Source organism: Lagopus muta, chromosome 3, assembly GCF_023343835.1.
Source record: "Lagopus muta isolate bLagMut1 chromosome 3, bLagMut1 primary, whole genome shotgun sequence".
Lineage (NCBI taxonomy): Eukaryota > Metazoa > Chordata > Aves > Galliformes > Phasianidae > Lagopus > Lagopus muta.
Window position 1 is genome coordinate 64,988,232 of NC_064435.1, and position 24,267 is coordinate 65,012,498.

Sequence of the window (24,267 nt, forward strand, 5' to 3'; positions counted from 1 at the left end):
TGATAATGTGGCTACTAAAAATATGAACAAAATCTGTCCTGTGATGACTCTGTTTTAAGTTCCCGTCAAGTTTCCCGGATTGACGTAAAATTCCTCACTCTCCTCACTCATCTCAAAACGCCCAAAATCATAATTGAAAAATTTATTAGAAACATTGGAGCTCCTAATTTTGAAAGGTCCTTATTCTTTCTTCAGAGTGAAAGCTATTAAGGACAGGAACATAAATACACTAAAATCTTGTACAGTGCAAGTTGAACTGGGAACCATCAATGTTATATTTACAATAAACTGAAGAAGAACAGGAAAGGAAAAATATACCCAGAATTAAAGAGAGCTGGTGCACACTATAAGATCACTTCAGAGCACTAGATCATTAGTATTTTTCTAGAGACCTTGTCATCCTGTTTCTGTATCTTGTTTACAAGCTTGAACTTAAGATCTAAATCTTGATACTACATCTTTTATTTACCATCAGTGACAGCTGCTCCCTACCCCACCATTCAAAGTTTTTTTTTTTTTTAATCAGAACTTATCAGATAAGGATATTAATTGGTACCTAAAGCCCCAAATCTACTTTTACCACGCAGTCTATTTCCCCAGAACCTGCTGAAGTCTGCAGCTCAATTAGGACATACAATTCCATTTTAGGAACATGTTTTTGAAAATGTTGAGCTTCTGTGTAAAAAGTTTACAACTTACTAGAGATCTATCTAGTAAACACAGCAGGTTAGCAGAAATCAATTAAAATACAGCACTTGGGGTTTCTAATTCCTTTGCAAAGCATCTTTCTAATCCATTAATGGGAAAATCTAATCCTTGATCAACTTTCTTAACTGCAAACACAAAAACACTCCAAATTAAGCCTATATATAATAGCCTTTATAAAATTTGGATATATAGCCTGTTAGAAAGCATACGCAGCATCTTACCTTAGAAGAGAAGCTAGTTTTCTGAAGGGGAAAAAAAAAAGCCCTGAAAAGCAAGCTGCTTAAAGACTCACAATGGAAATGCTCCTGTCAAACCCAGTTGAATTGGTCAGCAGTTCAGAAGACAAACCTGGAAACTGAACTACAGTATTTCAGTTCTCAAGGCTACCAATTACATATTTTCCATAACCACTAGCATTTCTTTAAAAACATATTTAAGATATAACTAACTCTTCAGAACGTATGTAAGAAAGCCATTTTACAGGACTTGAGCCTTTTACATATGCCCTTCGCTCAGATAAGCTGTGCAGCCATATGCCAAAGACTAAGGGATTAGCAAGAAATATTTTCACCTTTAAGTCAATCACAAGAACTTAAAACTCTTCTCAGAGAGAACATCTGAGGACCTGTTTTGGTTCAAGTCTGTCTGAAATTGTCTACAAGAAATAGTACTTCAACTAGGGGATGATATGAGCTACATGGAGCTGTTGGAAATGTGCAGGCTCTGACCTCCTTCATGATTCTTCACAATTGTTCATAATGTGACTTGAAGGAAATACTTCTGTCTGCTGTGATGTTTATCTGCAGTTTCATCTGAAGAAGTCAAAAATCAAGAGCCATGCTTCTCAGACATCACGACTTTCTGTACTCCAAAGGAGCCAACCAACTGTAACAGCCTTTCCATTTGAACATTACTTGAAAATATCATGTTTCAAATAAACTTTACATGCACAGCTCTGTGCAGCACGCTTTTTATTATAGACTATAATCAGACATTAAACACACCCCTAATGTGTACTGTTTCAAAGTTGAATATTTTATTGGAAGTTTATCTATTATAGATTATTGCACATATTATTCCCATAATTGCAGCCAGATAATTCTTCTGTCAGGCCAAGGATTTCCATAAGTCTCCTTGACTTTTTAGTAAGCAGAACTTTTGACTAGAAAACTTTCTTCCTCTGCTAATGTTAACTCTTTGTTCATGACAATTAGCTGGGGAAGTCAGAGGAACGAGCTGATTTTTTGTGTTTCTGCAGTACAGGCGGCCAGTGGTATGCACAGACATGGTCATACTTGCTAGCAGAAGGAAGTTTGATCAAGGGAAATTTACACAATGAAAATATGTGTGCAAGCTCAGTCACAAGACCTGGTGAATTAAGCATAGTTCATTCAACAAAGGCAAAAATGATAGTTGTTTGCCAGTATTTTGCTAAGTAAATTATTCCCAAAAGACAGAAAAGAAAAAAATCCACCTGAATATTTATTGAACAGGAAAACACTACCAAAAGACAGATGACATTCCTGTAAAGAAAAGAATGTCAAACTGAGGGATGCTCAAACAGAACAGCAGACAGATTTGGGAACTCATCTGGGTGTGTAAGTATTCTGTGTTCATTTTTTTGTGTGAAATGAAAAAGAGATGGTATGGAAAAACACTTTCTCTCCCACATACAAATGCAAGTGCTGTGTCAGTGCAATAATAGAATTAAATGAAGAAAAATGATTCATAGAGAGGTTTTCAGTTGAGCTACATTGCAGTAACGAGCACATTTTTCAGTAGCACAGAGCAATTTATCCTGTTCCAACTCAAGGCAAATATTTTTCCTGAGACAGCGATGAAGGGCTTCAGCTAATGCTGAAGGACCCGATATATTCAGCTGTTAAGGCTATTATTGGATTATTTCAGTTCTGTGACAACTGTACCAGATTAGAAATGCTTAAACAAAAGCTTTGCAGCAGTGAAAACAGATTTAACAATCATTTACTATGTTTATTTTCATCTTCAAATGGATTGCTGCTACAGGTTGTCAGCCCCACCAAACAAAAACACCAAATCCCACAAATCTTTATAAATTGTATCATCAGCCACGGCAACTAACAAACATCTACTAGTTTGAATGTGGCTGAACAAAGCATTTATAGCCCTTCAAAATACATATTCAAAAAGACTATAAAAGTGCAGTTTATGGATGAAGAATCATTGAGACATCAAAATGAAATCTAAGCAAAGACTTTCAAACTAATGAATTAGTATTTTCTTCCAATCAAATTTGTCCTGTTGATTTTAAATAGTTGCCTGAAGTTATGCACAGGTATAAATGCTAATGAACGCAGACTGATGAAAGGAGATGATAATCTAGGGACCAATCCGCAAGTTATCAGAAGGTGGGGGCAAGGTGCACGAGATGCTCGACATCTTACCTAACACACAGACACTTAACCATCCTGACATGTACTTCTTTTTCACAAAAATACAAATGAGTACCTTCCATTGTGAAATATGATTTTCAAAATCTATGAACCGATGTGTCTGCCATGTACTTGAGCAATGTATACAAGATCACCTAGTCAATTACTAGTTACCCCGTACCAGAGATCCCTTCTAGTCTCCCGCATAAAACATTTCTTTATAGTTGATGAATGCAGCCTGAAGACACTCAAACTTTGGTTGTTCTAACTTGCAGTCTTTCAATCTTTTTATTTTAATTCTTAAAACAAAGACATAGCCAATAGAAAAAAAAGAAAGGGTAAGACTGTGCTGAAAGAAAAGAAACAAAGCCAGAAAAGAAACATGAGCACAAAAACATATTCTACTATGCTTGGTATCAGTGGAAACTTTTAAAATAAAATATATGCTTTAAATCATTTTAATTCAGTGTGGAAGAATTTGACCACTAATACTTGAATAGAGAACAAAACGAAAAAGGATGGTCTTGCCATATTTAGAGGACTAACTTTTTGGTCTGCACATACAATGCGTATATATAACTTAAAAAATGAGATAACAGCACATTAAAAAGAAATCTTACTATGGTATATGATTCCAGTTCATGTAGGGCTCATTTAACCTTTGCTAAAGTCTTATTAAATATTTCCTTCAAAATTTTTCAGGTCATTAGACAAGGATGTTAGTGTACTTCTGAGCCTTTTTAGACCACCCATATTGAAATTGTCAAGAAAGGAACACTGTACTTCAGTGAAGAAAAGGCCTTTAAGTTATGAAGTGACCCAGAAAATAAAGGACTGGGGAATTGTAGAGGTACTGGCCATTATTCCCACACTCCCTGAAAATCGCCCAATATGCAGTTAATTGTTAATTAGGAATTTTCTCTCTCTCTTTCTCTTTGTAATTAAGTCAAACGCTTTTCAGTTTGGCTTCTTTAAATTACTTGCATTTAAACTTTCGCTGCCTTTTAGAGAAGCTGCTGCTAACTAGGAATAGAGGCCACCCTTAGCTAAGGAAAAGTGACCATTAGCCATTTTACAATATTATTATAAGATAAAAATTGTACAGCTGAACTCAGTAGTACGGTTTCTCTTTCACGTCCCTCCCACTTCAAACCTCTGATCCACATTACCTCTTGAACAGAACTTGGAAAACTGCTTCTCTGAACTCCCTACAGGTGAACAAACAGAAAATGAAAAAACATTTCATCAAAGAAAAGTCTTCGTAAGTCACAGTGGATGCCATTTTATTTTCTTTTGCAATTGCTTGCCACTGTCCTCAATTTATGAGTGGAATTCTACTTTCACTGGTTAGACAGCACAATTCATAGATAAATTCTTAAGTCCTCGTAAAACAAACCAATGCTTTGGTACACTTCTGCTTCTTCCTTTCTTGTATGCTAGCTGACGGAACACAGACAAATGGTCTTTCACGAAAGCTGAAAGCAATGATAACTGAAGCCATTAATTTCTTATTTTGTAAGAAACAAGTACTTTCTTCCTCCACCAAAACTGAAAGAAATCACCTATTAAGCCCCCAGATCCCATTCCACTCTTCCACTTGACAGATCACTGCAATTTGTGCAACTACACGACGATGAAAACACATGAAATGGTATGGAAAACAAATTACTAGAAAAGCCTAAAATCTGGCAATTTGCATGGAAAAAAAACTCAAATGCATAATTATAGTGGTTAAAAGGGAACTTCTCTTAGTATTTCTGCCCTAAATAAAGAACTGTGGAAATCACAAGTAATGTACAGTACATATGTTCTCCATGCCTTCATATTATGCTGCTCTTTATCTCTAGATTCCTGCTATTTTCTTATTCCCAAAATGTGCTCAGTAAGAACTTTTCACACCTAAAAATGTAGGTAATGCCTTCACACTTCATTCATTGCTGGAGTTTGTTTATATAGGACATATCAAAGCAGAGCAGGACAACAAAGTCTTGCTTAAGATACTGACAAGGCTGCGCAAAGACTTCAAGACTCACAGCTCTCTGATCACCAAACAGCACTGCTGTTTTTATATCTGTATGAGTAGCAAAGGTAAAGAAACAAAATCCTGATGAAGAGAGGTTTTAGAAGCAATAAACACTGAAACATATACAGGAAGGGAGAAGAAGTAGTGTTTTCAGAGCTTGGAACTGCATATTGGTTGACGCCTTGAGGTCACTGTTACTGCCCCTTACTTCAAAGGGAGGATTTCTGGAAATGGAATCCAGCCAAATCGTTGTCTTTTTTTCTTCCCATCACATCGTATGTGTAAAATACTTCCCTGGCATTAGAGAGTCATGTTTACAAAAACTGGGAACATGCTGGGGAGGTAAACTCTCTGAAACACGTATGCCAGTCAGTCAGACATTACTATGGACATCCACAAATATAGACTCAAATCTTGATTCAGCATTACATTTTCTCAGGTAGTTTCTTGAAGCTAAGTGTGCAGTGAAAAAAAAAGACTTAAGTTATGCTGCACTTGCACTAGTCATACAGACAATCTCACTTAATTTTCAGTGTTTTTTCATTACTCTTTAAATTCAAACTGGAAATATCTACCATTGCTTCTACAACAAAATCCAGCACTGCAAACTGAATTCTGTACATAATTGTGTACCTGAATGAGAGAAGTGTGGCCTCCCTTTCTCAAACTCAAAACTAGCACTGCCTTAACAGAATAGTTTTTTGTATGCTGTTGTTGTCAAAGGCTGATAAAGGTCAGAATCATAGAATCATAGAATCACTCAAGCTGGAAAAGACCTTAAAGATCATCGAGTCCAACCGTAACCTAACCATACTACTCTAACTAACAACCCTCTGCTAAATCATGTCCCTGAGCACCACATCCAAATGGTTTTTAAACACATCCAGGGATGGTGAGTCAACCACCTCCCTAGGGAGCCTATTCCAGTGCTTAACAACCCTTTCTGTAAAGAAGTTTTTCCTATAATCAACCTAAATTTAGCCTGGCACAACTTGAGGCCATTTCCCCTCGTCTTCTCACCTGTCACCAGTGAGAAGAGACCAACCCCACTCTCACTGCAATCACCTTTCAGATATTTGAGGAGAGCAGTAAGTTCTCCCCTCAGATTCCTTTTCCCCAGAGTGGACATCCCCATTCCTTCAGTCTCTCCTCATAGGGCATATTCTCCAAGCCCTTCATAAGCCTTGCCCTTCTTTGGACCTGCTCCAGCACCTCAACGTCCTTTCTGTCAGATGCTGTGAGCAGATGCTATCTTACCAGTCTTTTCAATCTGATGCATAAATCATACAATCATAGAATCACAGAATGGCCTGGGTTGAAAAGTACCACAACGATCATCACGTTTCAATCCCCCTGCTATGTGCAGGGTCGCCAACCAGCAGACCAGGCTGCCCAGAGCCACATCCAGCCTGGCCTTGAATGCCTCCAGGGATGGGGCATCCACAGCCTCCTTGGGCAACCTGTTCCAGTGCGTCACCACCCTCTATGTGAAAAACTTCTCCCTAATATATAACCTAAACCTCCCCTGACTTAGTTTAAATCATTCCCCCTCGTCCTATCACTATCCACTCGTGAACAGTCTTATCCCCTCCTGTTTATGCACACCCATCAAGTATTAGAAGGCCACAATGAGGTCTGTCCAGAGACTTCTCCAAGCTAAACAAGCCCAGATCCTTCAGCCTTTCCTCATAGGAGAGGTGCTCCAGCCCTATATCCAAAATCATTGCTTTACAAACCATTTCCATTTTACCTTGTACTAATTAAAAATGTGAAAAAGTTAACATATCTATCATAACTAATGATTTGTCATCCTATTTCAAAGCCACTGCTAGTGCTAGGTAGCTCAGATTATACACATGTATGTATGTATGTATTAGAGAGATGCTTAGCCTATCCATTCCCATGACTGCATTTTCATCCTGGGGATGTCTTCTTTGTCTAGATTTGTGCCTCAGTTGCTCAAATATCAAAAAACAGGAATTAAAGACAAGTGTCTAAGAAAACATACATTTGCTTCCTTTAATTAAATCAATAAAAATATTCTTTTAATTTCTCTTCTGGGCCTTTAATATCTTCATCAGAACCCAAGTCCTCCATTAAAGGGTAACACAGAGTCTTCCTACTTTGCTATATCATATAAATCTGTATTTCTGATAGACAACTGTAAGACTGACTGTAAGAAATGTAGTATTTACATATTCTTAAAACACACACACACACAGAAAACTTACTAATCACTATACTCAGAACTTCAACTCACAGTCATCTGTATTTATGTAATCAAACATTTGACACTGTGAAGCAGAGTCACCAGAACTTGAAACTTCATGACAAAAAACAGAATTTTGCCATGGTAAATGTTACAGAAAATAAGAAATTAGCCATGGTTTGCATTGTTGGAAGACAGAAAATTACTTAAAAACAAGTAAGAAGTCTCAGCTGAATTTTGGACAAACTACCCCTGCAGGCCTGGCTTTATATCAAGCAAATTAAATAATCAGTTAACAGGACATAATAGTCAAACAAAGATCTGAGTCGTTGGTTAAAAACTGCAGGAATCCAAAGCTGAGCAGTAAAAATGTTTTAGCTCAGCTATGTTCATTGTTTTCTGGCAAAACCAAAATAATGTCAAGATCTTTTCCTGAATTTTAGCAATCTTAACACATCAGAAGCATGTATTTTCTGACAAACGGATCCTTATGACTTCTCAGCAAAGTTTTTCTTTGTTCAGACAAGAATTTTCCAATTTTCTCTGGGAATGTAAAGGGTGTGAAAGCCTTGAGCTCAGTGTGCACTGTGCAACGGTGCCATGTCCCAGAAATATGCTGGAAATTTTGGAGTTCCTTGCACTACTCTGTTCAGAGGAAGAGTCATTACAGCCTTCCAGACAAGACCCTAACACTGCTACCAGCAAACCTGGTCTTCTTAAGGCCAAATTTTTTCCAATTGAAAATCTGGAAGCCTCAGGTGGACCCACACATTTGCTCTTTCTTACACCTGTTTAGCCTTTTAGGTCTAAACAAAGGCAGCTTGTAAAGTAGTTACCGGTGCCCTATCAGGGTGCAGGCTCCACTCTAATGAGTTAAGATGGCAGTCAGATATTCTGCATGTTTGGTTCCAAGCATACCAATACCAATACCAAAGTCCTACCAGAAGATTGGTAACCTTCAGGGAAATATGTATAGTGAGCAGTTCTGGTAATTTTTTTTTTCAGTTTTTTGATTATGTAAAATGAATCAAAACTATGTGGAAAAAAAAAGAAAAAAAGAAAAAAAAGAAGCAGAAAGTGTGGCAGAATGTGGTGAGTACCTAATCCTAGCTATTTGCAACTTCATAAACCACAGAGTCTTTGAATATAACAAATTCCACACAACTTTGAGAGCTATTCACTCAAATTCTTCTAAGAGCTCTCATGGTAAATCTCATAGAAGCTGGCTCAGGTGGCTGACTCAGCTCACATGGGACACCAAGGAAGAGAGACAGAGATGGTCTCTGTGCAGTTAGAAGGGAAATGCACAGCAAAACGAGAAGAAGCTGGCTCATTAAAAAAAAAAACTGGGATAAAGAATTGATTCTGGTTTGTATGTATGCTTTAGTAAAGCACATGTTCCATAAAGACAGCACTGAGCCGTTCCAAACTACCTGTTTTCTACTCTCTTTAAGCCAGACACAGTGAGACTGAAAGAGAGAAATTCACATTTTAAGACTTCTACCCAGAAGTCACTGCATATAATAAAACCAGCAATCTAGTCTAAATTCCATGGCACTCCTAACACATGCATTGCGTGGTTGGAAAAAGCTAGCTGTGCTTTAAAAACAAAACACCCTCACACAAAACAAACACAAACAAATTTGTTTAAAACTCTACCACTTAAGTAACAGAATGCTAGACCACAGATTGAGAGAACTGAATTTGAACTGGAACAGAAAACCTTAGGAGGTACCCTCAGCAAAGCAGTTAAAGTGCCATGTTCTAAGAGGACAGATATTCAGATATTCCCCCCAGGCCTGTTGGTGCCCTATGCCATCACAGTAAAAGAAAGGAGTTTTGAGGAAAGCAAACCTACTGGTGAAGCATATGAAGTATATTGTAGCAGCTACACATCACTAAAACAACCTCCAGCCATTGTTATTTAAGTAGTTGTTATCGACTTATTTATTTACTTTGTAACAGACACATTAGGCTGAGTTTCACTCTCCATGAAAATGATTTTAACACAAAGCAGATTTGGGCTTTTATTTTATTTTATTTTTTGAACCACAAGCCAAAAATCAATGTATTTACTTTAGCAGAAGGTTTCCAAATGGATGAGAAAGGCCTGCAAGTTTTTGTCTTGCTTGCCCTTAGCATTTACGGTCAACTTTTCCCAACTCAAAACCCGAAGTCTGCTCTCTGGCGTAAATCAGAGCAACTCCATTCATTTCAGACAACTTTTCTGGATAGAGAGCATTGTAAGAACAGAATTTGGCCAGTACTGTCCTTTTTGTTTTACCGGCACCATGGGTTTTTCTCTTTTTTGGAAGACTTATCGGTTGACACAAAGCAGATGACTGTGGACAACCTGTTTGATGTGGTAAACAAAAGCAAAGTAACTGCCAAACCAGCCAACACAGCTAGAAAGAAATGAAACATGAACACTGTGGGAACGAGAATCCAAGGAGGATCTTGAACCTTCTCCTGATTTTGGTAGCAAAGTCCAAAAATAACCGAGTATATTGTCTAAAACAGCATAGAAGTATGACTTTAATCTCTAATTAAGACCAAAAGAAGTAATTCCACTGAACTTGATGGTGTTAATCCACAGTAAAAACAGACACTGAAATCTGCAATCACACAGACAGTTTAGAAGCAACACAATAACATTTTCACAAATTTTATAATCTTTTTACCAGTTTCCTACTGGTAAAGAAAATGTAGTGAATGAGTAGAGAGACTGAAACCCCTTTTGAAGAAACTATTTCTGTAAATACTGTGCTGCAAAACCATACTGCAAACTTTTTTCCTTCCTTGAGAGAGACTCTACTCATGAACCAAAAGAAAGTCAATGGCAAAAGACAGATCTTTCCTGCATGAACAAATTGTACTTACAGTTGTTGAAGGCAATAAATAATTTTATCTATTTTTACATATTTATCTCTATAACACCAGTGATGGAAGCACAAGGGGCACAACAGTATTTCTTCTGAAAGAATCATAAGGCATCATAAAATTTTAAAATTTCATTATAAGTTGTAGTAAGGCCTAAACATATGATGTTCCATTAAAATCCTTTAAATTGATAAAAATATTGCTTCACAGACCAGGTGCTCAAGTTTGAAAACTTAATTCTAATAGGAACACCACAGAAATAAAAATGTCTTTCAACTTAGGGTTAATTCAAACTTTAGAAATGTGCAAAAAAATTTGAACGAGTCACTTCATTTCATTTCTGTTTCTTTTTTTTTTTGTTCCACATTAGCTATCAGGTATAGAGATTGCTTCATTTACCTACGCTATTTCAATGAAAGTTGAGAGATTCAGTGACATACGGTAAAGAACAAAGGCTGGTTTTACTTTTCCTACCACAGTTATGGATTTGGCTAGGCAAAAAGATGAAAAATGTGAAGGACAGGAACAGTTTTCCTGAAAAGTTAATTTATCAGAAAGCCAGTAAGATATACAGAGGAGTCAATGTGGACAGCTGACTAGCTTCCTGTCCCAGCAACTTAGAAAATTTCACTGGGCATAGAACTTTTATCTTTGGGCACAAAAATGCATTCTGTGGTCTTCACAGACCACAGGGCCAATAGGGAAATATAAATTTCCAATAGGGAAAATAAATTATTTGGTAGAACAACTGCAATATGAAATTAAACTTCAACGTTTACATGAATCTGTAAATGTTTAAATGAAGATTCATTTATTGGATTTAAACTTAAATTATACTTTATTATCAACTTCAAGGAGGATACGGAATAGAAATGGCTATTTTTTCAGAAAAGGAAGGTAGTTATTGAAATTATGCTATATTGGTGAAAAAAATATTTCAAAGAACTTATAAAACTCATCTGTCAAGTAATCTTCTAGCTTGCTACTAAACATCAGCTCAAGCATAAATTCATTAGGAATTGTGGAAGACTGCAAAATAAAACTAGTAAGCAAACAGTGAAAAATGTGTTAGTGGAAGCTGCTGTCTTGCACGACTTTCTTAATTACAGCAAGAAAGTCAACAATTTTTTTAGAATTAAAGCAGTTCTTTTAATCCAAATTCACCAGTTTAGCAAATCAACTGCATCTGCTCTATATTGATTGATGCAGATTCTCAGTCACATTAGTAAGTCCTAAAATGGTGCCCAAGACCATGCACAAGGCTTTCCACGCAGAGCAGCTGAATCTCCCAGCTGTACGCAGACTGAAGATGCTTTAAACTCAGCCTCAGAAGCACTGTCATCCTTGTCATCTGTCTGTAAGACCATGTGGCTTTTGGCCTCCAGTTCACTAACCCAGCCAATAGGATGGGATGGAAAAACATGAATATGTTGCCAAATGGAAAAAAAAAACCAACCAAAAAAACCAAAAACCAAAAAACAAAACAAAACAAAAAAAACAACCAAAAAACAAAAAAAAACAAAACACAACAGAACAAAAACAAACCACCAACAAAACAAAACAAAACAACAACAGAAAACAACAAGACATATACAAAAGAAGAAAAAGAAAAAAAGCCATTTTGTGGTATACAATATTCAACTACTATTTGAATTATTTGGAGTCTCATATTTTCATACTGACAGCAACCATTAAATTCTAGTTTAAACTCAGTTTGCTTTGTAAGATGGGCAGCATTATAGGAAACGTGGGTTTTTAAGGCTCTAAGTTTCCACTTGGTGCTAATCAAGAGGGACCCCAAAGAACTTCCCAAATGCTACGATCAACACAGGAAACACTCATCATGGAGCATGCTTTTCTTTTGCAAATTGCACCCTGAGCCATTGGAAGACAAATGTGTCCACCTTTAGTTACCTGTAGCAAATGTATCTTCATGTGAACTACTCAGCTAGATTCCCTTTATAATTAAAAGAGAGAAATAGCCAGCCTCAAAGCATTATTCCCCTTAGATGAAATTTTAGACACGAAGAATACATTAGATAACTGAAGGCTTACAAGAGCTTGCTACGCTCCACAGACATCAAAGGAGGCAAGCTGATCAGACATCTTACTTAGACAAAATTAATTCCAGCCCTCTCGTGTGGTATTCAGACGTGCTGGGGATTTGCAGCTCCCATTTTTTCTAAGCATGCATAGTCCAAGCAAACAACAGTGCTATAGGCAGTGATACTAGCTCTGACAGAGTTCACTGTTGCAGACTGCTCCTCAAGCAGTCATTACTGTCTCTTCTTTGTTAATTACAGAAGATCAGATACATTCACTAGTACAGAAAAGGAAAATATTTATGCTGGAATGTCTTTTGCAAAGGGAAGAAATCAATTAACAGTAACATAACATAAACAGAGCAAGCATTAATGTGACTATATACCTGTACAATCTCCCATTATGTCCATATATTGAACACCAAATCTATCAAAGAGTACCTCGTGTACTTTGGGTCCATTTACTTAGGGCAAATGGTGTCAAAGAACCATCTTTACCTACATACCAGAGAGTATGTAGGTAAATCAAGTCACCTACAAATTTATGTGGCTTTTTTTAAACTTCAAATGTTCTCCTTTTTTTTTTTTTTTTTTTTTGATTAATCAAAACAGAAAGAAAACAAACACTGGGAATCTGGCAGATTAATGAAGTGCAATAAACATAATGAAAAGTAACAGGAATAAAGGAAGGCCTGCCCCTTAGCTCAGGCACCTACCTCTCACTGAGATCTTCCACGCGCTGTCCATGACCTAGCATGAAGCTGGGGTTTGACTGACTGCATGGACTTGCGGGTGCTGATAAAGTGCTTTTCACGTTCTGTACCGAGTGCCTGCGGCTCCGCCGGCGCTCCAGGCCCCTTCGCTCACTGCCACCCAGACTGGCCCTTCTTCTGTCCTTGCGTCCACTGGGAGGGGGGTCAGTGGTCTCATCGCCATCCTCATGCCTCAGGGTCATCTGAGGAGGAAAGAGAGGCAAGGTTTCTGACGTGTTTCCTATAGGGTTTCACACGTAGGCTTTAAGAATTTACTGATCTCAACAAGATAGATTCCTATTAGAGTCATCATTTCTACAGATACCCCTCTAATTTGCTATCTAATTTGCTATCTAATTTGCTAATACGCACTGTGGCAGCTCAAGTGATAGAACTCTACACTGACACCTTGAACACTGTGGGACTTGAAACAACAGATTTGTTTATGTTAGATTTGGGCTTTTTTGTTTGTTTTTTAGGACTTAATTTACAAGCAATCCAAGCAGTGCTAGACATCTAGCTCTCTTTATTTCCTCCTAAAATACATAGGTAAATTCTTGTCTATGCTGAAATCAATTGAAAAAACTCCTATACACTGGCTGATTAAACATTTCCTGCTGTTCAGACATGCAACTAGAAATGACTGAGTGAAAGATAGCCTACTGCTTCAGAAAGTATTTTAGAAAAGCATCATCATTTATTCTCAGCCAAGAAGGAGATCAGCTGATGCATATGTAGTTGCCTTCTTAAAGATCTCAATTTTTACAGATCTCCCTGAAAGTAAACAAAAGAAAAAGAAAAAAAAAAAGCAAACACTAACAAAACAAACCTGTTTCTATGAACTCATACCACAATGGATTAAAAGAAAAAAACAGAGACCACACATTTTTTCAGCTGAACTTCCCAATTTTTAGCATAATTACTTTCATATATGCCATTCAGTGGAAAATTCAGCATTTCCTGCCAGTTCAGAAGCACTGTAAATCCAGAGGAACGTATGCATATTTCAGGAAAGAACAATGCTGAAAATAGCATGGCGACAGTGACATTTGACAGAAAAATCTGACCTACATTGTGAGTTCATCAGCTGGAAACAGTAGAGGAGCAGTATGTGGACGTAACTGTATTGGGCTTATGTGGCAAGGCTTTCATAGTGGTGGGGCAGCAGAGATGAGCAAAGCCCAGCACTGCCCCCAAGGACATCAGACTCAGCTCCAGCAGCTCCTAAGGGGTTCCACCACTGCCAGAGTTGGGCTATGAGCAATGCTGGGCGCACTTTGGGAAAGCAGATTTAAGAAAGGGAAACACTGCTGCACAACAGCAGCTGGGAGTGAAGAGTGAGAAGCTGAATGAAACATCTCTCCAGGAACCAAGGTCAGAGCAGAAGAAGAGCCAGCACAGAGCAGAAGCTCCCTGAAGCCCAGAGACCTGATTTCTTCTTGCAGTCTGGTCTACGTAGAAAGTAGCTCTGCTAAAATTAGTTTAGTGACGGGGTGAAGAATGAAAGAAAAAAATGGAGAATGAAAGCTACCAAATTCTTTGCTGGACAGAGATGAAGATAAAGCCATTTCATTTCGTAACACTATAACATTAATTCACATTTACATTATTTTATATATAATTTTACATATAATTGCTGATTTCTGCCTAAGCCTCCCCACTGCCAATACTTCCTGAAGTCTGAAAATTAGGGCTAATAATTAAGAAACTGGATATCCTACCCTTGCATATGACTACTTCGGTGGTTATTTTATGTCTAGGTGGTGAATATGAAGTCATTTATTACTCCATTTCTGCAAACTGTATAGGACCTAGTCCAGTGTAAACTCGTAAACAAGGACATGATGGGTATTCAGCTGCAGGACAAGTGGCACTGAGCTCAGATTAACTTTTTTCACGAGTTGAATACTTCTGCATATTTCAAGAATTTCTACTTTTAATTGCAGGCAGAACTGCCTCTAAAGAGGCTAGTAAATGTGCTGGTTTGCCTTGGAGCACGCCCCAGCACTAGTACGAAATGCAATTGCATGAGCTGAGCAGCCATGTACTTTTATCAGGTCACATATACAATGTGTATAATACTTCCAGCAACCAGATGTTTTTCTTCTAAAATAGATAACCAAATTTCACCTAGGTTACACTTCCCCCTCCTTTCAGCTTTGAAGTTTGCACACGCTGTAAGATGTATAAAACAGGGCATGTTATGTTACCTCATAAATGTTAAATTGTTCAACTAAGTCCAAGTCTGTTCCTTTCTTGTTCAAGTGTCTCTGCGAAATCGCTTCAATGCCCAGCTCTTCGAGACAGTCCACCACATCGTAGAAAGAGTCTTGATCTGGCAACCCCGACAGCGTCTAAGAATCAAAGGGAAAACATTTAGATCTGCTTGTTTTGAAAAGAATTAAACAAAGGTTTTTAAAAGCGGTTGGCAAGTAGTGCTATGTATGATTTCAATAAAACCAAACCATGATGTGGGATTAGAGACACTGCTAAAAAATGTAAAACAAGTGGCACAGCTTTTAACAAACAACTCTGTGCACCGTGTAGAAAAATGAATAACTGGAAAAACAAATCAATGTTGTTATTTCATACAAAAAATATGGAAAATGTAGGTCTTTAAAATACACAGTTGGATTCTTCCTGGCTTCATTCGAGCACAAATTTGAAGAACCGAGAATGTTCAAGCATCAAACACAGGGATAAAAGCAAAGAGAGAAAAAAAATTGGTTTAGCTAAAACCAGTGAAGCTGATTTCCTACTGATTCCTGTAACTTTGGCCTTAGGAAGAAAAACTTGAATGCACAGCTGTGTGATGTCAGGACAGCAGGAAACATCCTGCACCATGCGCTGAGCTGTCCTCAACACCTGCAGCAGAGGTCATTCCCCTAAATCCACAAATTGTTTTATATTACAGAGGTATTGACTTCTTTCTTCCCTTTCAACTTTAGAAGTATTAACTAAAAGCATGCTGACTTCTTAACTCCAATATGTTTAAAGTCTTACAAATTCCTGATTATGGAGTAAATTGAAACCAGTGACACTGGAGCATTAGCGCACTAGAAAACAAAGAAAGCCAATAATAATAGTGATTGAAAACAAACTTTTTGAACTCAGATCTTTATATATGGCACCTGCCCTATGTTCAAGAGAGAAAGCACTTCTACCACAGTTGTTTCTCATTTGGTGAATTCAGAAAACTAAGAAGAAATGGAAGGTGGTTTTCTGTAGCATACTATGTATTTTATGTATGCCACTGAAGTGCAGGGATTGAATCAAGCCACTCAACACTGTACTCTGGAGTGATGCATGGGAAGAGAACATGGGTGTCAGACAATGGTGTTCAGAACACAAGTGAACTTCATCCATCACAGTCCTGCAGACAACAAAGTCAATACAAAACCTAGCTATTTTGGTTTACTATTGTTTTCTGCTCAGCCTGTGCCCATTTGTATCTGCTCTTTATGTGTGACACTGAAGAATGAGTCTCGCTTGACATGAGCAGGAACTGCTGAATATTGTGTGGCCTATGCGCAGAATGGCACCTGCTATAATGCAAGAATCAGTCTATTCAGAGCCATTTCTGCAAAATAAGGGAGAGACACACTGGAACCAACACAGCTATTCTGGATTAGTGCTATAAAGAGATACCCATGCTGCGATAGCTTCTGCTCTCATAACCATATTATTAGCTAGATAACTTATGCAGAGGAGAGGAAAAAAAAGGAGAAAGGAAGAGACCAGGGGAAAGAAAAAAAGTACTCTCCTGAAAGAATTTCATTTTCTCCTGAACGGAATGGCATGAACTGTGCTGTGACAGTACTGTTTTTATTGATTGTCAAACTGCTATGCTGACCACACTTCAAGCATAGTATGATGTGATATCCTACATCTAAAAGAGCAGACAGACCTACTGCTTAAATACTCATTAGAACACTGAGGAGCTTGAATACATGACTGCTTAATACTGGCTTATGATCTTAAAAGAGTGGGTTATTATTTTCTTGGTGGCTATATAAAGAAGACAAGCAGCAGTACAATCAGAAGAGCAGAGGTCTTAAATTGGGCAGATCTTTCTTTTTGCTGTTTCCCAAGCACCATGTTAAGTTTTTCAGTAGTTGTATCCCAGATATTTCCTTCTGCCCTGAAGACAGAACCTCAAAAAAACTAAAATCCTACAAGAGAATTCAAATCTAGCCCCTTGGAGAAGTGTATTTAAAACATATTCTTTAGTGTGCTTGCAGAATTTTGTTGTTACTGCTAGCTTAGAGGAAAACAGAGATTTGAAATCTCTCTAGAATCCTGGTCTACCAAAGAAGAACAAATATGAATATCAGGAATCATTCCTATGCCTCTACCCATTTCCAGTTCAAGGAAAAATCTTTGAATTAAGATTTAATTTGTTTGCAGTGGTCTTGTGCAAGTTGCTCTCAAGTCCTTATGGGAATACTTGCACAACTTTGAGTTCTTCTCTTTCAAGCATCTGCTTTTTGTAATGATTAAGTAAATAAAAACCAAAACCCTACCCCTGAGAGTTTTGAGTTTGATATTTCTTCTTAACCACATTTATACTGAAGTGAAAACAACACATTTTGCCCACCACTAACTGTAACAATCCTAATAGAAAGAAAGGGAAGAAACTGATTAAGTTGTGTAGGTAGTAAAAAAGGATTACAAGACAAATATCTTCCAAGATGATAAATCCTATCAGACGACATACAAAACTGGTAGTAGTAAAATAATCTTACATTTGCATGATCTCAGTTATGCTTCTTAACAAACACAGAGATTAATGATAACCTATTCCTAGCTTCAGACTGAAAGGCTCTCTTCATGATTTTTAAAATAAGTACCCCCTGGTTGATACTAGGCAGCAAAGTTAATTAGTATGTTTTGTCGTTTATGAAACAGTCACAGTATAAAGCAGTGGTGCAGACAGAATACAGACATCAGAAAGTCCAGATAAATGTGCTTGGTGCAAGCTTTGCATGGAAGTCCAAGTAACATAAAAGTACTGCTCTGGTTACTAAACATCCAACACACTGGGTTTCAGTAGAGCACCCACATACTATATAGAGAGATATTATCTAAATCTTACATGCTATGGTGAAAAGCATAGTAAATCTACATAATAAATAAACATTTAAGGGCATTAGCCAAGTTTTCATTTGCTTTGGGATAAGAAGCATCTATCTTGCATTTGTTTTCCAAAGAACCACAACTTCTAAAACATACGCTGTGGCCAATGTTGGACACAGGATGTAAGAATATCAATGTTCCAGTGTGGCAGCTATGATGTCCTTAAGGCAGATCACTGAAAAAATGTGCTAGCTGCTGTGTTCACACCACGCTGGCCCGTGACAGTACTTCTTTAGCTGCAGCTGCTGGACCACTGGTGGGTGGCACACACTAAGCTCCCAGTGGTTACACTGGACTGAAAGCTGATATTTAAATTCCAGTCTTGCAATGCATTTGTTAAAAAAAATTTCAGTGCTTAACCTGATTATACTAGAACATATTAATTTTTACATAGTGAGTAATATGGAATTTTATTTACCATTTTAAAAAAAGGTATTGTCTATTATGAGAGAACAAACTTAATATTAAATAAAGTTAGAAGAAATATTAACAGTAATTTAACGACTCAATAATTACTGGTGTAATCACAGTAACAAAAAGGTTTTGTAGCAGATTTTGAAAAGAACACAAAATATGGAAGTAAATAGAAAAGTCAATTGAATTCAACATAATTCTCTTTCTACATTTAGTGAGTAGGGGTTTTATAAATGTATGTATGTATGTGCATGCGTATCTAGAAATAAATCTAAAGGGATTCTATCTGAGCTCAGTAAAAGGTCTAATAAGTTGTCTCTTCGAAAACAACCAATAAAAATGAAAGCACGGACTAGACAAAGATCTAAAGACATATGGAAGATGACAAAAGTTATACAGGAACTATACAGAACCTGAAGTGTATGTACTGGGATCAATTTCATTTTAGAAATTTATTAATGTCTAAATCTTCCATAATTAGGAGAAATTCATTGAAATGTGAGCATATGTAAATTGATTATGCATCAACAAACTGAGAGGAAAGATAAAAGGACTGAAGCAGTTCTTCTGTCAGTTTCTGAGCAGGAAGGAAAGCAGTCTGTAAATGTATATACATGGAAAAAGAAAAAGATGCAGAAGTATGCTTCCTTAAGACAGACTCCCCAAGAGGTTTCTGCATGCACCAAAAACTTTTTCAGTTCCTCTCCTAGAAAAGCTGAAAGCATCTGAACCTTCTTTGTATTCTCTGAAGGGAAAAAAATTACAACTGTGTCATCTTGCTTGCTGTTTTCTCTATAATCATGGAAAAAAATCCCATTAAAAACATCATAAGCTGTCCATAGGCCAGATCATAATTATAAGTGTAGCACTGTGGGATTCCTCTGTTCCTTGATCTTCATAAATCCTTTGACTGTGAGATGCTTTTTCTTTTTGTTTGCTTTTAAAGAACTACCTCCTCCTAAAAATAGCTTTAAATGTAAAATTCAGACAAAAGAATCAACTATACCATGTGTAGAAAATAATTGTTGAAGTTAGATGCTAGGTAGTAACACAAACAAAAAAAAAACAAAGAGAGAAAGAGAGGAAATTATCTCAGTAAGAGGAATCAGTATACAACATAATGAGGCATAGAACAGAAACATTAAAATGAGTTGCCTCAGCTTTAACAGCAGCTAAAGACGTAAGCATAACAAGCAGGTGAGACCTTTCAGAAAAATCAATTCAGCGAGATGCTCTTTTAAAGTCTAAGAGGATCTTTACTGCTGTGTAAGCAGCTGCAAGAGTAGCTGTAAGTAAAAAGACAGCCACAACAGAGATGTCATCAGGTCAGGCCTTCTCAGGTACCTTGAATGGACAACACCAAACATTAAGAAACCGTTTTAATTAAAAAAACTCCAAACCATAAAATGACCCATGTCTCCAACCATGCAGCCATGAACACAGAAAGTTGGCATCTTGTTCTATGACTGCCACTAGCAAACTCTGGATCTTTAGAAAAATATAACAAAAAAATAATAATATTCTGTAGCTCTCCAGCTTATTAAGTATAATTACAGAAACAAAATTACCTTAATTCTCTAGTACTATGTGGACTTCTTGTGTTCTTTGAAAGATCTATTTGTGATTTTAGTTTAGGTTTGTTTAGAATTTTAGGACTAGACACTAATTTTTTAAGGCACTGACAGTAATAATTCTCTAGCTTTTATGGACATTCCTACCTCCTCACAGTTCAGAAGTTTGATTTTACTGTGAAGCTACTATAAGGGGCACCAGAAAACATAAAGAAAGAAGAAAAAAAAAAAAACAAAGCATGTTTATACTTCCTTTTTTAAAGTGGAAACACTCTTACAAGCTCTCTTACACTTGTTTCATTTACCGTATTTGGTTCACAGAAAAGAAATAATTTAAATGACCTGGAACTGGAAAATTGTGCACAACGCAAGCCTTTGTGAACACGTGATCTTTTCATAAAGTTCTTGCTTTCATTATTTCCCAGGTAATTTGTTGAGCTAGTTTGTTGGATTCTGTTTTGCACTGTAGTGCCAGCTCTGGGAGAAGAATCAAGTCATAATGATTCATAAGAATCTTGTTTATGCACAGCAACTAGGAAAACAGAAATTCCACTCCTAGTTGCAGCCTCAATAGGTCTGCAACACAAGTAATATGACTGTATTGATTATAGCTGATCCTACAACTTCTCTGGGACAGGTCTTCAATGTATATTCTCATAGACCAGCAATATGCAACAGAAAATACTAATATTATTACTAAGAGTTACAGTTAGGAAGGAAACAAACCTTGTTAACCAAAGTCATTGCATAAACCAGTAGTTCAGTATCAACCCCATCTTTCTCCTCCAGAATCTCCATGATGTTCGCCCAAGGCTTGGCTCCTACATGTAAAGCAGAAAACATTGGTAAGGGTGATCAAAATAGAAAGCTGTGGCAGCAACATTTAGCCAAGAGGCAGCACAGGTTGGAAAGATGTGTCAAAATGGAAGATCAACTGGATGACGTTATCTCCTGCTTTTTCTACTGTCTTCTCTAATTCATGGAGAACAGAATACAATCAATGACAGCTGTGGTGCATCTTAAGGCAGACTCCTCTAAAATCTTATGTGGACTTTTCCCAGAGGTACCAATATATCTTTCTTGATGATGAAAGAAGTTTTGTTAGCTCACTCAATTGAAGTGAACTTCTAAAAATTGTGTGGAAGGAATTCCACTACACCTATCATAAGTTCCCATAGGCTTAGATAAGTCTTACACAAAAATTTATATGCTACTCTTTCAGTAAGTTCGTTGCTTACATTCCTAGTGGTATTACTGCGTTATACTGCATTAAGATAAGTCCTGTTAATAAAACAGTGTGGCAGAGAAAGACAAAAACTCAAGTGGCTTTACTAAGTTACTGTACCAAATAAGTCAGGCAGTAAATGCCAAGCAGATTAAAGTCCTGTGTGGAAAGTACCTTGTAAACAATTCTATTTTATTTGGCTAAAAGGCAGATAGCAAAATTTACTAAAGAAAAAAGCATAGTCATTTTATCTAGTAAATAATGAAAGATCACAAACAAGTTATTTCGTTTGGAAGGAAGTTAAAAGTTAGGAGGAGAATTCAGAAAATTAGCTCTAACTCAGTGATGCTCTATTAGCTACACAAGCAGAACTGCAACAGTCTTTGAGTACAGAGAGAAATGCAGAGTATTCTAACAGATCACATCCCCCTAAAATTATAATGACAATAGCTTGAGCACAAGCAGACAGTGAAAAGGAATTGTTTCATCCCAAAACCTGATTGATCAGTGAAGTAGAGGTTAAATCACTGCGCTGCTCTCACAGTAATCCTAGCCAACACTTATTTATGCTGATGTTGTGCATACACACTGATATGTCCTTCTGCACAGACATCAAATCTCTACTAACCAAACATCTCCACTTCCAAAGCAATGGCAGAGTGCTGTGTAAAAAACTGTCCGTTAATGAACACAAAGATAATATTTCGCCTCTTTTCTTTTTCCCACTCTTTTCAGACAGTCTCTGATCTTCATTACTGAATAACAAAACAGAGCTTCTTTATCTGAAGCAAAATCAGAGGGGGAATTCACTCTCATCTCTCAGAAAGTATTTATGTGCATTACTGTACTAATTCCCATATACTTCTGTAATGAGAATAATACTAGACATCTCTTTACCAGATTCTCTATGTTACCAGACATTTTGTGCTGCACACATTCAAAAGACATGTGGAACAAATTCACTCGGCTCACAAATGATATATGATCAGCAGGAATGATATCCTTACTACAAAAATGTCTTCCTGTGGTTTCTAGTGAAAAATAAAAATGGAAGAAAATAAGAAAGAGAAACAAAGTGGCAACACTATCCAAGTCTGATCTTTAACAATGTTATTTGGACAAAAATCAGTTGCCAACAATATGAAAAATTAATTACTTAATCCACACTGAATTATTCAGTGAGAGTTCTTCCAGGGAAAGCAGACAAACAGTTGTTTGGCAGACAAATTTTATTCATAGTAAAACCAATCCTATTTGTTTTCTAAAGACAGCATCCTGACATTTGAGCTTTTTACCTGTGTGGCTGTATACTTCTCCATTATCGTAACAGAGAACTTACTTGCCTTGCTGCTTCCACGCAAGGATGACAATGTTTTTTTCTACCCATGCTGCTTTTCTGTTTCTGACCACGATATAAAAAAAATTACTAGTAAGGAAGTCCAGTATCAGTTCATCCATCCTTTGAATTCTTTAATCATAACAGTGTTACTAACCTTAACTTCTAGCCTTAAATTTGAAATCCTTTTGAACTGAAATTCAATTTATTTGCCAGCTGATATCAACAACAGGCTGTACAACAACTGACAGAACTACTCCAATTGGTACCAGATTAAATATAAGGCTGTCCATCAATATGGGGATGAGGCAGTTCTGGTCTGAAAGCTTAACTACAAACTTACTGCATCACTACACTTGGGTTAATTATTCCTTGCTTCTTCACTAATGAGAGTCCATAGTTTCCAACCTATGATCCTGATAACATGAGATACGGGCAGATCTACAGCAAGCATCTACTTTCATCCACTCACGGCCTGAAGTTTGGATTTCCACATATGTAGTTCCTGGAGAATCACTACTTCAACATTAGACTGTAGCCTGGAGTACGCATGAAAAAAATTAACTTCCAGCACAGTGTATTTTTTTGTGATGACAGTTCACTGAAAAAAAATCTGTTCATCTTCACAGACAGGCCATGTAAAAAACGCCTTGGAAAATCATGCAATAAAAAAATTGATGATTTTTCTAAGGTCACATGTTGCTATACTAAAACAATGAGGCTCATACAAGACAAGCGAAAAACATGATGTGTTAATTTAGAAGGAGATTTGTAAAATAAATTAATGATTATAGATTGAGAGAACCTTTTGAGGAAAGAAGCACAGGGCTAAAAGCTACAACTTGACGTTATTCGTATAATGAACAGAATATAACAAATTATAGAAAACCCTTGGTGAACTAATGTTGACTACTCCTGATAACCTTCTTCCTCTCTTCCACTTGCTCGGAGATGACATCCAGCATAAACTGTTCCATCACCTTTCCAGGGACAGAGGTGAGACCGACTGGCCTGTAGTTTACCAGCTCCTCCTCCTTGCCCTTTTTTGAAGACTGGAGTGTCATAGCTCTTCTCCAGTCGTCAGGCATGTCTCCCATTCTCCATAACCTTTCAAGGGTAATAGACAGTAGCTTGGCAATCACTTTTGCCAGCTCCCTCAGCACTTGCAGGTGCATCGGGTAGGGGCCCATGGATTTCTGTGTGCTGAATTGGCCTAGATGTTCTCTGATCCGATCCCTGATAAAGGGGAAGTCTTTCCTTCCCCAGACTCATGCTTTCTTATCTCCAGGGTCTGTGATTCACAAGGGGTAGTATGAGCAGTAAAGACCAAAACAACGAAGGCATTCTGTTGACTCTGCCTTCTCAGTGTCCTCCATTATCAGGAAACCCACCTCACTCAGCAGTAAGCCCATGTTTTCCTTAGTTTTCCCCTTACTGCTGACATACTTAAAAATATATGTAGTTCTAATAAAAAAAAAAAACGAACAAACAGTAAATGCATGTAATATTTATATGTTATTGAGTTTATTTTTTAAAAAAGAAACAGAATTTTTGCATGCC

The 24,267-nt window shown here is 37.2% G+C and overlaps 1 protein-coding gene across 10 annotated transcripts in view; it reads right to left on the bottom strand.

Moving 5' to 3' along the window:
* Window positions 1-24,267, bottom strand: part of FHOD3 (formin homology 2 domain containing 3) — a 360,868-nt gene that overhangs the window by 92,497 nt on the left and 244,104 nt on the right. For all 10 annotated transcript variants that reach the window (XM_048940651.1, XM_048940649.1, XM_048940648.1 and 7 more), the window contains exons 8-10: window positions 20,873-20,967; window positions 15,236-15,379; window positions 12,990-13,228 (exon numbers count right to left, since the gene is read on the bottom strand). In XM_048940651.1, the coding sequence (XP_048796608.1) occupies window positions 12,990-13,228; window positions 15,236-15,379; window positions 20,873-20,967 (478 nt within the window). The remainder of the gene's footprint in view (window positions 1-12,989; window positions 13,229-15,235; window positions 15,380-20,872; window positions 20,968-24,267) is intronic.